This window comes from Pogoniulus pusillus, chromosome 15 (genome assembly GCF_015220805.1).
Source record: "Pogoniulus pusillus isolate bPogPus1 chromosome 15, bPogPus1.pri, whole genome shotgun sequence".
Lineage (NCBI taxonomy): Eukaryota > Metazoa > Chordata > Aves > Piciformes > Lybiidae > Pogoniulus > Pogoniulus pusillus.
Window position 1 is genome coordinate 5,448,696 of NC_087278.1, and position 14,543 is coordinate 5,463,238.

The window sequence follows — 14,543 nt, forward strand, 5'->3', positions numbered from 1 at the left end:
CAAACTCCTTTGCGAGACTCTGAGTGAAGCAGACATCACCATTGCTTTCCTTTCACAGCCTATGATCCAGTTCTTCTCACCAAAACATTCTAGCCTGCTTCAAACTAGCACAGTCAGGTTGCTCAGAGCCTCATTGAGCCTGACCCTGAATATCTTCAGGGATGTGGCCTCAGCACCCTCTTTGTTCCTGTGTTCCACCACCCTGGTGGTAAAGAACTTGTTCCTAACACTCAATCAAAATTGGCTCCTCTCTAGTTTCCAGCCATTGCCCCTTGTCCTGTCACCACAGACCTTTGTAAACAGTCCCTCTGCAGCCTCCTTGTAGGTCCCCTTCAGGTAGTGGAAGATTGCTATTAGGTCTCCCCAGAGCCTTCTCTTCTGCAGGCTGTATGACCCCAGCTCCCTCAGCCTGTCCTCATAGCAGAGGTGTACCAGCCCCCTGCTCATTTTTGTGGCTCTCCTCTGGATCTGCTCCATCATCTCCACTCTCTTCCTATGCTGAGGGTTCCAGATGTGGATGTAGTACTTTAGCTGAAATCTCCTCAGAGCAGACCAAAGTGGCAGAATCACTTCTGAGCCCATTCTCTCCTGACATGCTGCACACATTGTGTGCAGGGGATGTAGCAGAGTGCAGAAGTGCTCAGACTCATACACATCAGGTTATAGGTTGTGTTCTCCCTGTGCCAAGTCCTTCAGGTGAACACACCATGCTTGCTGATTCAGGAGAGGTCTTTCCCTTAGATCCCACTTCTGCTCATCTTGTTCACAGAGTGCTAGGTTGGAAGAGACTCCCAGGATCATCTGGTCCAACTTTTCCTCTCTTAAGTGTTCTTAAGCATTCACACTTGAGTGAACAAAAAAATACAGTCTGATCTCAGCCAACCTTAAACCAGTCAACCTTAAACCAGACTCTTGGATAGGTGGAGGTGCTGAGAAGACAAAGCAGACTTCATTTCAGTTTTGGCTTTGGGTTTGTTTTCATTTGCAAACCACATTTTCCCATAACAAATGGAAATGCAAAGGACTTGTTTCCTTGTCCAGCACCACCTGAAACATCCTTGGAAACTTCAGACATCTACACAGGCTGTCAAATAAGGCAAAGGAGAAGCTGCCAGAAGCTGCCAAGATGCAGTAAGATTTTAAAGGTCAGGTTGAATGGGGCTGTGAGCAACCTGATCCAATGTGAGATGTCCCTGCCCATTTCAGGGGAGGGTTGGAACTGGATGATCCTTAAGGTCCATTCCAGCCCTGACAATTCTGTGATCCTATAAACATCTTAGATGGGACCAGGCACCTATGTTTAAGCTGTTTGATCAAGCCCAGTGTGCTAGGACAGAATCACACAATGGAGTGCAGAGATGCCATCCAGATGGACCTTGGCAGGCTGGAGAGGTGGGCACAAGCCAACCCCATGAACTTTGACAAGAACAAGTGCAGGGTCCTGCACCTGCACTGGGGCAATCCCAAGCATCAATATAAGTTGGGCAGTGACTGGCTTGAGAGCAGCTCTGGGGAGAGAGACTTGGGGGTGCTGGTGGATGAGAATCACAGAATCAACCAGGTTGGAAGAGACCTCCAAGATCATCCAGGCCAACCTAGCACCCAGCCCTAGCCAGTCAACCAGACCATGGCACTAAGTGCCTCAGCCAGTCTGTTTTTGAACATCTCCAGGGACAGTGACTCCACCACTTCCCTGGGCAGCCCATTCCAATGCCAATCACTCTCTCTGGCAACAACTTCCTCCTAACACCCAGCCTAGACCTCCCTTGGCACAACTTGAGACTGTGTCCCCTTGTTCTGTTGCTGGTTGCCTGGCAGAAGAGCCCAACCCCACCTGTCTACAGCCTCTCTTCAGGTAGTTGCAGGCAGCAATGAGGTCTGCCCTGAGCCTCCTCTTCTGCAGGCTGCACACCCCCAGCACCCTCAGCCTCTCCTCACAGGGCTGTGTTCCAGGCTCCTCCCCAGTTTTGTTGTCCTTCTCTGGACATGTTCCAGTATCTCAACATCTCTCTTGAATTGAGGAGCCCAGAACTGGACACAGCACTCAAGGTGTGGCCTGAGCAGTGCTGAGTACAGGGGCAGATTAACCTCCCTTGTCCTGCTGCCCACACTGTTCCTGATCCAGGCCAGGATGCCATTGGTTCTGACCAGTGGAGAGGCAAAGAGCTTAGAGCCACCATACACAGCACAGGGCACTATGCAGTTACTTTGACCTTAAAAAAGAGAACTGATGTTTTTCTCTTCCTGGCATAATTGAAACAAACACAAAACTAGAGGCTTTAGCAGGATATGCTCCTGTTTGTCCTATCAAAGGATTAATTAATTTGCCTTTAAGGCCACTCCATGCACTGGGTAATTTGACATTTTGACAAATGAAGAATCTGAGGCTTTATTCTAATCCTGGAACAAATAGATCTGTTGGCTTTTATTAAATTACAGTTGTGATGGTAATGGTGTCCCAAGGTTTTAAGCCAAGGGATATAAAAAGGCCACCTGAAGGCAAGGCATGATTTTATTTTGAAACCCCACCAAAGCCTGTTTGGTTTTCATTTCTCTTCCACAGTCAAGCAAGACATAAAATGTTTTAAAGGGACATGCTTTAGAAATAGTCTTATTAAGAAACAGATGTTGAGATACTGGAACATGTCCAGAGAAGGGCAATAAAGCTGGTGAGGGGCCTGGAGCACAGCCCTGTGAGGAGAGGCTGAGGGAGCTGGGGGTGTGCAGCCTGCAGAAGAGGAGGCTCAGGGCAGAGCTCATTGCTGTCTGCAACTACCTGAAGGGAGGCTGTAGCCAGGTGGGGTTGGTCTCTTCTGCCTGGCAACCAGCAACAGAACAAGGGGACACAGTCTCAAGTTGTGCCAGGGGAGGTCTAGGCTGGATGTTAGGGGGAAGTTGTTGCCAGAGAGAGTGATTGGCATTGGAATGGGCTGCCCAGGGAGGTGGTGGAGTCTGCATTCCTGGAGATGTTCAAGCAAAGCCTGGATGAGGCTCTTAGTGCCATGGTCTGGTTGATTGGGCAGGGCTGGGAGCTAGGTTAGCCTGGCTGATCTTGGAGGTCTCTTCCAACCTGGTTGATTCTGTGATTCTAAAAGGAGAGCCTACCAGTTACTGAGAATGCTTTTGTTGAAAGCCTTCACAAAAAGCCTTTCCTGTGGCATTCTCCAGACAGTTAAAGGCAGGGATTAAAATATTTAACTGAATTATAAAATGTTTGCAAAGGATTACAGAGTTGCCCTTGACTAAGACACAAACCTTTGTAAATCTTAGCGTGATTCTTTAAGCTGGCCAAGTTTTGGTGTGGCGAGGCAGAACTTTAATTGAAAGTCTAATAAATTAAGTATTTTTCTTTTCTTCTTGGTTTCCATAGTCTGTAAATGTCTCTCTCACCCCTTTGTTGGGCAGATGGCTTTTTGTTTTCTTTCCTATTCAGCTGCTCTTAACAGATCCGAATGAAAGCCTTGGCTCGGTGCTTTGTCCTGTCCTTGTGGTAGGGTTCAACCAAGAAAAAGCCTCCCTGGCTCTTCCTAGGGAAAATGAGAAGATAATGGTTTTACTGAAACCAGATGGGTGATCACAGGATGTTAGGGGTTGGAAGGGACCTCCATTGATCATTGAGCCCAACCCCCTTGCCAGAGCAGGGCCATACAATCTAGCTCAGGTTGCATAGGAACACGTCCAGATAGAGCTTGAAAGTCTCCAGAGAAGGAGGCTCCACAACCTTTCTGGGCAACCTGTTCCAGTGCTCTGGGACCCTTACAATAAAGAAGTTCCCCTTTGTGTTGAGCTGGAACCTCCTCTGCTGTAGCTTCCATCCACTGCTCCTTGTCCTATCCCAGGGAGCAGTGAGCAGAGCCTGTCCCCCTCCTCCTGACTCTTACCCCTCAGATATTTATAGACCTTTATTAAATCCCCTCTCAGTCTTCTCCAGACCAAAAAACCCCCAGGTCCCTCAGCCTCTCCTCACAGGGCAGTGCTCCAGCCTCTTCATCATCTTCATAGTCCTCCATTGGACTCTCTCCAGTAGATCCCTGTCCCTCCTGAACTGGGGAGCCCTGAACTGAATGCAGTATTCCAGGTGAGGTCTCAGCAGTGCAGAATAGAAGTGAAGGAGAACCTCCCTTGATTTACTGGACACACTCTTCTTAATGCACCCCAGATGATGAAGGATAGAGGCAGACCAAGAGGCTCCCTTGCCTCTTATTAGCCACTTGTTGGCCATGGAAAGGGTATGTCAGATGCCAGATCCTGGAGCTGCAGCAGTCAGCCAGCTCTGCTCTCCCACATCTTGGTCTGCAGGAAATGGTGTGTGATACCTAGGTCATAGATTGCTTTGGGTTGGAAAGGACCCTCAAAGGTTATCCTGTCCAACCCCCCCTGCAGCACGCAGGGACACCTCCAACCAGATCAGGATGTCCAGAGCCATACATGAGCCTGATGCTGAATGTCTTCAGGGATGGAGCCTCAACTGCATCCTTGGGCAACCTGTTCCTTTGCTGGCGTGACAGATTAAAACAGAGCACAGCTAACCCACTGGGCACTTCTAGCTCTTCTACTGGTCTGTATTTACCCAATTCATAAACAGCAGAACACCACTGCAGCAAGCATGCACTTACAACTCCCCCACCACAGCCCCCAACCATAACCAAAATCCCCCCAGCCTCCTGCACCAGTTCTGTACAGCTCTTTATGAGGCAGGACTCAGTTGTATAAAAGCACTGAAGTTGAAAGCCATTTTCAGATGGCTCTCCAAACCCTGGTGGAAGGACTGGTGCTGGAGCAGCTCTGCTATGAGGACAGACTGAAAGAGTTGGGGCTGTTCAGTCTGCAGAAGAGGAGGCTCTGAAGTGACCTTACTGTGGCCTTCCAGTATCTGAAGGGGAGCTGCAAAAAAGCTGAGGAGGGACTGTTTAGGCTCTCAGGGAGTGACAGGACTGGGGGGAATGAAGCAAAGCTGGAGGTGGAGAGATTCAGATTGGATGTGAGGAGGAAGTTGTTGAGCAGGAGAGTGGTGAGAGGCTGGAATGGGTTGCCCAGGGAGGTGGTTGAGACCCCATGGCTGGAGGTGCTTAAGGCCAGACTGGCTGAGGCTGTGGGCAGCCTGCTCTAGGGTAGGGTGTCCCTGGGCATGGCAGGGGGGTTGGGACTAGATGATCCTTGTGGTCCTTTCCAACCCTATGCTTCTGTGAGTGCCCAGTGGATTGACTGGGTGGTGACAGTGCCAGCCTGGGTGTCTGCCAGGGCATTTCTAGGCTGGAGTGAAAGCAAAGCTGTCTGTGGGGATTACTGTGCTCTTAATTTATTAATAAGCTTTTTGTTCAACAGCAAGCTGTTAAAGTCCTGACAACAGCAGGTAAGAGGATAGCCCCCAGCAGACAAGTGTGGGTCCATGCTTGCTCTCCTTTCATGATCAGTATTTACTGCTGTGCACATGTTGATGTTTCCCAGCTCACCAGCAGCTGAACCTGCCACTGAACGTGCTGCCATTGAGCGTTTTGGCCAGAGGTGCAACCCCTGCCTGCCAGGCTGGAGCCTGCATGCATGGTGCATGACTGGAAAGCAGCTCCGTGGAGAAAGACCTTGGAGTCCTGGTGGATAGCAAGTTCTGCATGGGCCAGCAATGTGCCCTTGTGGCCAACAGTGCTAAAGGCATCCTGGCGTGCATCAGGAAAAGTGTGGCCAGCAGGGCTAGGGAGGTTCTTCTCCCTCTCTACTCTGCCTCGGTGAGACCACATCTGGAATACTGTGTCCAGTTTTGGGCTCCCCAGTTCAAGCAAGACAGGGAGCTGCTGGAGAGAGTCCACTGGAGAGCCATGAGGATGGCTGGGGGACTTGAGCATATCCCCCACGAAGAGAGACTGAGAACCCTGGAGCTGTTCAGTCTGGTGAAGAGAAGGCTGAGAGGAGATCTGATCAGTGTGTACAGATATCTGAGGGGTGGGTGTCAAGTGGCTGGGGCCAAGCTCTTTTCATTGGCCAGCTGCAATAAGACAGGATCAGGCACACATGATGTTAGGGGTTGGAAGGGACTCAAGTAGATCATCAGGTCCAGCCCCCCTGCCAGAGCAGGACAAGACAAGAAGCAGTGAGTACAAACTGGAGCATAGAAGGTTTCACCTCAACATGAGGATAAACCTCTTTACAGTGAGGGTGACAGAGCCCTGGAGCAGGCTGCCCAGACAGGTCGTGGAGTCTCCTTCTCCAGAGACTCTCTAACCTGCCTGGATGTGTTGCTGTGTGGACCACCCTGGGTGATCCTGCCTTGGCAGGGAGGTTGGACTTAATGATCTCTGGAGGAGGCCCTTTCCAACCTCTACAGTTCTGTGACTCTGTGCCTGCCTCCTCTTCCTCTTGCCCCAGGTAGGGAGCCGCATGGTGATCGTTGCCGGTGCCTGTGCCATGCTCCTGAGCGGCATCTTCGGGAAGGTGGGGGCCATGCTTGCCAGCATCCCCAGCCCTGTGATTGGAGGCATGTTCCTGGTGATGTTTGGAGTCATCACAGCAGTGGGCATTTCCAATCTGCAGGTAACAGCTGTCTGAGCACCGTTTCACCCTTGGTTGCTGAGCTGACAGAAGATCTAGGACGTTTTCTGTCTGTGCTAATCAGCTCTCTGAAGGGCTCCGATGTTGTATCACAAGTCTAAATTGTACACATTGAGTGAACTGATCTGGGTAGGACTTGGTGACATGGACAGGGGCATTGAGTGCACCCTCAGCAAGTTTGCTGATGACACCAAGCTGTGTGTTGTGGCTGACACAATGGAGAGCAGAGATGCCATCCAGATGGACCTTGGCAGGCTGGAGAGGTGGGGACAAGTCAACCCCATGAACTTCGACAAGAACAAGTGCAAGGTCCTGCACCTGTGCTAGGGCAATCCCAAGCATCAATATAAGTTGGGCAGTAACTGGCTCGAGAGCAGCCTTGGGGAGAGAGACTTGGGGGTGCTGGTGGATGAGAATCACAGAATCAGCCAGGTTGGAAGAGACCTCCAAGATCATCTAAGCCAATCTAGCACCCAGCTCTATCCAGTCAGCTAGACCATGGCACTAAGTGCCTCATACAGGCTTTCCTTAAACATGTCCAGGGATGGTGACTCCACCACCTCCCTGGGCAGCCCATTCCAATGCCAATCACTCTCTCTGTAAAGAACTTCCTCCCAACATCCAGCCTAGACCTCCCCTGCCACAACTTGAGACTGTGTCTCCTTGTTCTGTTGCTGGTTGCCTCAGAGAAGAGACCAAACCCACCTGGCTACAGCATTGCTGTCTACAACTTCAGGTAGTTGTAGACAGCAATGAGCTCTGCCCTGAGCCTCCTCTTCTGCAGGCTGCACACCTCCAGCTCCCTCAGCCTCTCCTCGCAGGGCTGTGCTCCAGGCCCCTCCCCAGCTTTGTCACCCATCTCTGGACATGTTCCAGTATCTCAACATCTCTCTTGAATTGAGAAGCCCAGAACTAGACACAGAAGTTCAACATGAGCCAGCAGTGTGCACTTGCAGCCAAAAAAGCCAACCAGAGCCTGGGTTGCAGCAACAGAAATATGGCCAGCAGGTCGAGGGAACTGATCCTCCCCCTCTACTCCACCCTGGTGAGACCCCAGCTTGAGTTCTGTGTCCAGTTCTGGAGCCTCTGTTACAAGAAAGGTATGGGTGTGCTGGAACGTGTCCAGAGAAGGGCCACAAAGATGATTAGAGGGCTGCAGCTGCTCTGCTATGGGGACAGGCTGAGGGAGCTGGGGCTGTTCAGATTGGAGAAGGGAAGGCTCTGAGGAGGAGACCTTAATGTGACCTTCTAGTATCTGAGAGAGGCCTAAGCTGGGGAGGGACTATTCACAAAGGCATGCAGCAACAAGACACAGGGCAATGGTTTAGACTAGAGAAGGGTAGGTTTAGATTGGACATTAGGAAGAATTTCTTTATTCTAAGGGTGGTGGAACACTGGCACAGGTTGCCAGGGGAGACACTCCAGGTCAGGACTAATGGGGTTCTGAGCAAGCTGATTTAGTCAGGTATGTCCCTGCTTTCTGCAGGGGTGCTGGGCTAGATGACCTCTGGAGTTCCCTTCCAGCCCAGTACTTTCTGTGATGATTCTGTGCAAATGCAAACACTTGTGTTGGCAGTTCCTTGGGTGAAGGCGAGAGGATGCACCCAGAGGGCTCCCAGGCCAGGGCCAGGTTTGCTGGTACTGAGGGCAGCAGGATCACTACCAGCCCAGCAGCACCAGTGCTGCTGCCTGGGTCCCCTCCTGCATGCAAGGATGTCTCCTGAGCAGAATAACAACCCACAGGTTTTGGTAGTTCCAAACATGACCTGTACCATTTCTCTGTGCAGTACACAGATATGAACTCCTCCAGAAACATCTTCATCTTTGGCTTTTCTGTGTTTGCTGGCCTCACCATTCCCAACTGGGCAAGCAAAAACAGTACACTGCTGCAAACAGGTAAGAAGTGGCATGGAAACGTTTCCTGTAGCACAGAACTGAAGCAAAGGTTGATGCAGAGAAACCTTTTGAAGTGCAGTTTTTGCTGGTAAAGCCCTGAAAGCTCTGCTTTGACTGTTGCCTCTTTCCTTCTGCAAGTCCTTTGCTCTGATGCACAGCTCTGGTGCAGAAATCTCTGTGCTTGCACAGCAGCTGCATCTTGCCCAGGTCTCGTTGGGCTAAGGATTGCAGAGCACTTCCCTGGGACACATTCCTAGGATGGGGCAAGAGAATACTCCAGGGCTCAATCAAGACTTTTTTTTTCTCCTGTGCTCTTAAATCTGTGCTTCCAAAATGCAAGAGCAGACTCCTCTCCTAAATCCCACTGCATTAAAACCTCCAGCCCTCCAACAATGGCCCTTTCACTGTGTCTCATGTGGTGATGTGTTCATCTTAAAGGCTGTGATGCCCTCTCCTAAGGTATCTATGGCATGCTGGGTGAGCTGCTGAAAGAGCTGGGCCCACAGATGGTCTCTCAGATTCTCAGTGCCACTGGGCTTTACCCATGTCTGTTAGCCCTCACAGAAAAGAACATTGCAGCTGATAAGCTGCTGCTGAAATCCCATGCTCAGTATTCCTGTATTTCTTTGGGAACCAAAGCTTGTGCTTTTGTAGGGAATTGCTTGATGTGGTATCACGGAGGTGCAGAAGGTGTTTACAGTATCACAGTATCATCAGTTTCTGTTTGAAGCAGAAAAGCCTTTTTCTGGTGGCTTGCACTGTTAATAGGCTCTTAATGTATTTATGAGTCATCCCCTGCCCACCAGCAGCTGGGTCAGTGAATAATTACACAGAATAAAACTGCAGGTCTGAAGCTGGCAGTGAGATCAATCTGTCTTGAGCTGCCAGATCTTAAGCTCTGCCATGGGATTTGCACATCTTGGCTAAACCAGCCTGCAGCTTGCAGCCTTTTGGCACTGAGAGTCTTGCTGGTCAAACACCCATCCTCCTAGCACCACTAACCAAAGCTTTGTTTTCCTCCTAGGAATCATCCAGCTGGACCAGGTGATCCAGGTGCTGCTCACCACTGGCATGTTTGTGGGTGGACTCCTGGGGTTTTTCCTTGATAACACAATTCCAGGTAGGATTTGGTGAAATGAGCTAAGCTAATAGTTTATGCCTACCTGTTGAGGTGCTGGAGAGTGTCCAGAGAAGGGCAGCAAAGCTGGTGAGGGGCCTGGAACACAAACCCTATGAGGAGAGGCTGAGGGAGCTGGGGGTGTGCAGCCTGCAGAAGAGGAGGCTCAGAGGTGACCTCATTGCTGTCTACAACTACCTGAAGGGAGGCTGTAGCCAGGTGGGGGTTTGGCTCTTCTCCCAGGCAACCAGCAACAGAAGAAGGGGGCACAGTCTCAAGCTGTGCAGGGGGAAGTATAGGCTGGGTGCTAGGAGGAAGTTGTTGGCAGAGAGAGTGATTGGCATTGGAATGGGCTGCCCAGGGAGGTTGCCATCCCTGTAGGTGTTCAAGAAAAGCTTGGAGGAGGCACTTAATGCCATGGTCTAGATGACTGGCTAGGGCTGGGTGCTAGGTTGGACTGGATGATCTTGGAGGCCTCTTCCGACCTGGTTGATTCTATGACTCTATGATTCTACTCAAGGGTTTGTCTCCTACTATTTCTTGTCTTCACAACTGCTGCTGTGTGGACAGGAGTAGTGCCAGCAACCATGAAACACCATGTGGCTGATTTTCTCCCTGAGAGGGCTGGGGAACAGGAAACATCACTGACATGGTCTCTGGTTGGAAAACTGCAGCTCAGCAATAAGTAACTCTTTTTCCAGGAGAAGTCTATTCTGACAATAAGGTTTGTTTGGGAAAAGTGTCTTTTAGGGGAAATGGCAGCCTAAAGCCATGCTGCTGTTTTAAAGGACAGAGAAAAGCAACTACAGGATATGGAAGGAGCCAGCTGCATGACCTACTTAAGTGAACCTGCCTTGGCAGGGGGTTGGACTTGGTGATCTCCAGAGGTCACTTCTAACCCCTACCATTCTGTGATTCTTTGAGAGCTGCTAAAACTGAGGCTGTACTGGTGCCACAGCAGTGGGAAGTAGCAGGGAAGGCTGATCATAGAAGTATAGAATCAATCAGGTTGGAAGAGACCTCCAAGATCATCCAGTCCAACCCAGCCCTATCCAGTCAACTAGACCCTGGCACTAAATGCCTCATGAAATCTTTTCTTGAACACCTCCAGGGATGGTGACTCCACCACCTCCCTGGGCAGCCCATTCCAATGCCAATCACTCTCTCTGCCAACAACTTCCTCCTAACATCCAGCCTAGCCCTCCCCTAGCACAACTTCAGACTCTGTCCCCTTCTTCTGTTGCTGGTTGCCTGAGAGAAGAGACCAACCCCAGCTGGCTACAGCCTCCCTTCAGGTAGTTGCAGGCAGCAATGAGGTCTGCCCTGAGCCTCCTCTTCTGCAGGCTGCACACCCCCAGCTCCTTCAGCCTCCTCACAGGGCTGTGCTCCAGGCTCCTCACCAGCTTTGTCACCCTTCTCTGGACATGTTCCTGTATCTCAACATCTCTCTTGAACTGATGACCAAGGATAGCCTACAGCAGCTGCAGCTGATGCTCACAGGCAGCAAAGAGCCTCTGATTTTCAGTGAGCCTGGGGAGGAAGGAGGGGAAACCCTCTTCTGCTACATGAAACAGAGCAGGAAGGATGCTCTGCTAATCAAATTCATTTAGCATCTCAAGCTTCTTGGAAAGCCAGTCTCATTTTAGCTCATTCATTGTCTTCTGGCCCTTATTCTTTAGCTCTTCTGGGTAGAATTTATAGGTGTGCTGAATCCCTCTCTCAAGAGGGACTCAGCTGCTGCAACATTGACAGGCACTTAGCAATTCTCTGGTGAGGGTAAATGCCTGTGACTGAATAGCACTGGCTGGGTAAACATTAATTCTCCACTCTGCAGTATCTGGGGAATTGACATCCAGCCTGGCTTTCCTAGCACTCTATAAAACCACAGAATTGCTTCAGTTGGAGACTTCTAAGATTGAGTCCAACCATGGACCTAACACCACCATGACCATTAAACCATGTCCCAGAGTGCCATGTCCACATTTCTTGAACAGCTCCAGGGATGCTCCCTCGGCAACCAACTCCAGTGCCTGACCACTGGAAGAAGTTTTCCCAATATCCAAATGTAAATCTCCCTTGGCACAACTTCAGACCATTCACTCTTGTTCTATCCTTTGATAGTAGGGAGAAGAGACTGCCCCCCCCACTTCACTACAGTATCATCAGGGTTGGAAGAGACCTCACAAATCATCAAGTCCAACCCTTTACCACAGAGCTCAAGGCTAGATCATGGCACCAAGTGCCACGTCCAACCTTGCCTTGAACAGCCCCAGGGAGGTCTCCCCCCAGCCTCCTCTTCTCCAGACTAACCAGTCCTGGGTTTGAACAGCTCTCAGATGCTCCATGGCTCATGAAAACCTGCCTTGGCATGCTTGATTGCAGTGGAAAGAAGTGGAGGAGCCTGCTTCTCTGAAAGCTATTGCAAGAAGCTGAGTATTCAGAGAATCACAGACTCCTAGAATGGTTTAGGTTGGAAGTGACCTCAAGGATCATCCAGTTCCAACCCTGCCACAGGCAGGGACACCTCCTACTAGATCAGGTTGCTCAAGGCCTCATCCAACCTGCCCTTGAACACCTCCAGGGAGAGAGCATCCACAGCCTCCCTGGGCAACCTGTGCCAGTGTTTCACCACCCTCACTGCAAAGAACTTCTTCCTATTGTCTAGAAGCTCTTTAGTGACTTTGGACACTGGAATGGGCTGCCTGGGGAGGTGGTGGAGTTGCTGTCCCTGGAGCTGTTCAAGGCAGGATTGGACGTGGCACTTGGTGCCATGGTCTAGCCTTGAGCTCTGTGGTAAAGGGTTGGACTTGATGATCTATGAGGTCTCTTCCAATCCTAATAATACTGTGATACTGTGAAGAAGGGTTTAAGTGCCAGGGGTCTGCTGGGCTTGAAGTCGTGGGTGGGAGGCACACAAAGCAGCCCTGTGTTCTGGACACACACTCTCGTTGTTGCTGTTGCAGGGACACAAGAGGAGCGAGGGCTCCTGGCGTGGAAGAGCAGCCACAAGGGAGAGGCAGGCAACTTCCAGCTCCTTTCCAAGGTCTATGATCTTCCATTTGGAATAGGCACCAAACACTGTGCTGTCTCTTGGTTTCAGTACCTCCCTGCTTGCCCAAAAAGACTACCTGGCAGCAAGGGAACGGATGAACTGAAGGCTGCTAGAGAAGCCAGCAGTGTTAAAGCAAGCTCAGAAAGAGACTCTGAGCTAGGCGCTGACACGCAGATCTAAGTGCTTGGCCTGCAGGGGAACTCATCTCCGAGGGAGAGGACTGAAAAGTGTGTCTGCAGCCCCCATCACTTGAACAGGAGGTGTCAGCTGTTAGAGGCTGAGCAGAATGGTAATGCCTTTCTCTTCCCAGCTCTGCCCCCTGCACCATTGGTGGACTTGAGGGAGTCATTTTCCCTCTGCTCCTGCCTGCCTGCTCTACGAAGGACATAATTCCTCTTTAGAGAAGACCAAAGCCCAAGAAATGCCTGGCAGAGATATTCATTTTCCCTCCTTTCACTGAGCCAAGAAGCAGCTATTTAGCTAAAGCAAAGCTTTTCCTGTCTTGTCCTGCCTGCTCGAGGAGCCACAGGAGAAGGCACACCTGATGTGAGTCCTGTGCCATCTCAGGCACTGCTTGGGCTGAAGCTAATCCCCACCACCCTAAAGATCTGTCGTGGCAGTGCTCACCTCTCAGCTTGTGGTTTATACCTCATCTTAGCCAAGGAGAAGGAGCAGGCACACTTAGGTTCATCTAATTCCAGACTCCTACAATTTAAACTCAGTTAAATGAATGCTACTGTGAGAGAGACATAAAAGTCATGGATTTACTTCTGAGCATGCCTCTCCTAGGGACCTTTCTTAGGCTCTTGACCTAACAGACAACAATGGCTTCACTGAAATCATCCCACCTTGGTTGCTGGAAGCAGTTTCAGGTAAGACAGCTTCCCCAGGGCACCAAACTCCACAAAGATTGAAGGAATCATCATCAAAGATGAAGGATAAAACTCTTCTGCTTGCCATGTGATGCATCCCTGCTATTGCTATGCCCTGTGAGACACACACACACACATCCTCCTCACTATACCTGTTTGGCCTGGTGTGGTGATTGTGTGCAACCACTTCTCTGGGAAATGGTTTGCAGATTCTTGCTCCTTTTCATTATCAGCAGAAACAGCCTTAACCTATATGGCCATATCCACTATGATTGCAGGTGCAGTAACCTTGTTGCTATAGCACAGCTTTGTGCTTCCTGTGTTGAGATTGATACTGAGATGTTTGTGTGTGTGGAAATAAATAAACCATCCAGTGTAATGGTGTTTGTCAGGGTGATTGCCATGGTGAGTGCCAGGCAGCACCCCCAGAATCACAGAGTAATTCAGTTGGAGGGAAGCTCTGTAGGTAATCTGGGCCAGCCCCTGCTCAGAGCTTGTCTTGTCACAACAGGTTGCAGAGGACTTTTAGATTGATTTGGATTGGAAAGGATCTTAAAGATCATCCAGCTCCAACTCCCCTGCCATGGGCAGGGACACCTGCTACTAAACCAGATTGCTCAAAGCCTCATCCCTTGAAAGCCTCCAGGGAGGGAGCATCCACGACCACGCTGAGCAACCACTTCCAATGTCTCACCCCCCTCACGGTAAAGAATTCTTCCTAATCTCATCTAAATCTGCCCTTCTCAACCTTCAATCCATTCCCCCTCACCCTAGAACTGCAAACCCTTGTAAAAAGTCCCTCCCCAGCTTTCCTGTAGGTCTCAATTGCAGGGACAGAAGGTGAACAGGAGAAGTTTCCTCGCCCTGTGCTTCACTGCTAGGCTCCACCTGTGGTGTTTCAGTACAGCTGTGTCTGTCAGCCTTTCCTGCACCCAGCCAGCCTAAAAGCCTGGCTGCTTTAGTTCAGCTTTAAAAATTACAGCCTTTCTCTTTGTGATGGCTCTGGGCAAGACTTCAGCAGAACCACCAGCAGAAGACAAATCATCCAAGTCTGCAGAGAGCC

The 14,543-nt window shown here is 50.4% G+C and overlaps 1 protein-coding gene across 3 annotated transcripts in view; it reads left to right on the plus strand.

Moving 5' to 3' along the window:
• LOC135181707 (solute carrier family 23 member 1-like) overlaps positions 1 to 13,524 on the plus strand; it is a 34,751-nt gene extending 21,227 nt beyond the window's left edge. For all 3 annotated transcript variants that reach the window (XM_064155023.1, XM_064155025.1, XM_064155024.1), the window contains 4 exons: positions 6,361 to 6,525; positions 8,331 to 8,439; positions 9,464 to 9,559; positions 12,520 to 13,524. In XM_064155023.1, coding sequence (XP_064011093.1) covers positions 6,361 to 6,525; positions 8,331 to 8,439; positions 9,464 to 9,559; positions 12,520 to 12,788 — 639 coding nt within the window. In that variant the 3' untranslated portion in view covers positions 12,789 to 13,524. The remainder of the gene's footprint in view (positions 1 to 6,360; positions 6,526 to 8,330; positions 8,440 to 9,463; positions 9,560 to 12,519) is intronic.
• The last annotated feature ends 1,019 nt before the right edge of the window (positions 13,525 to 14,543 follow it).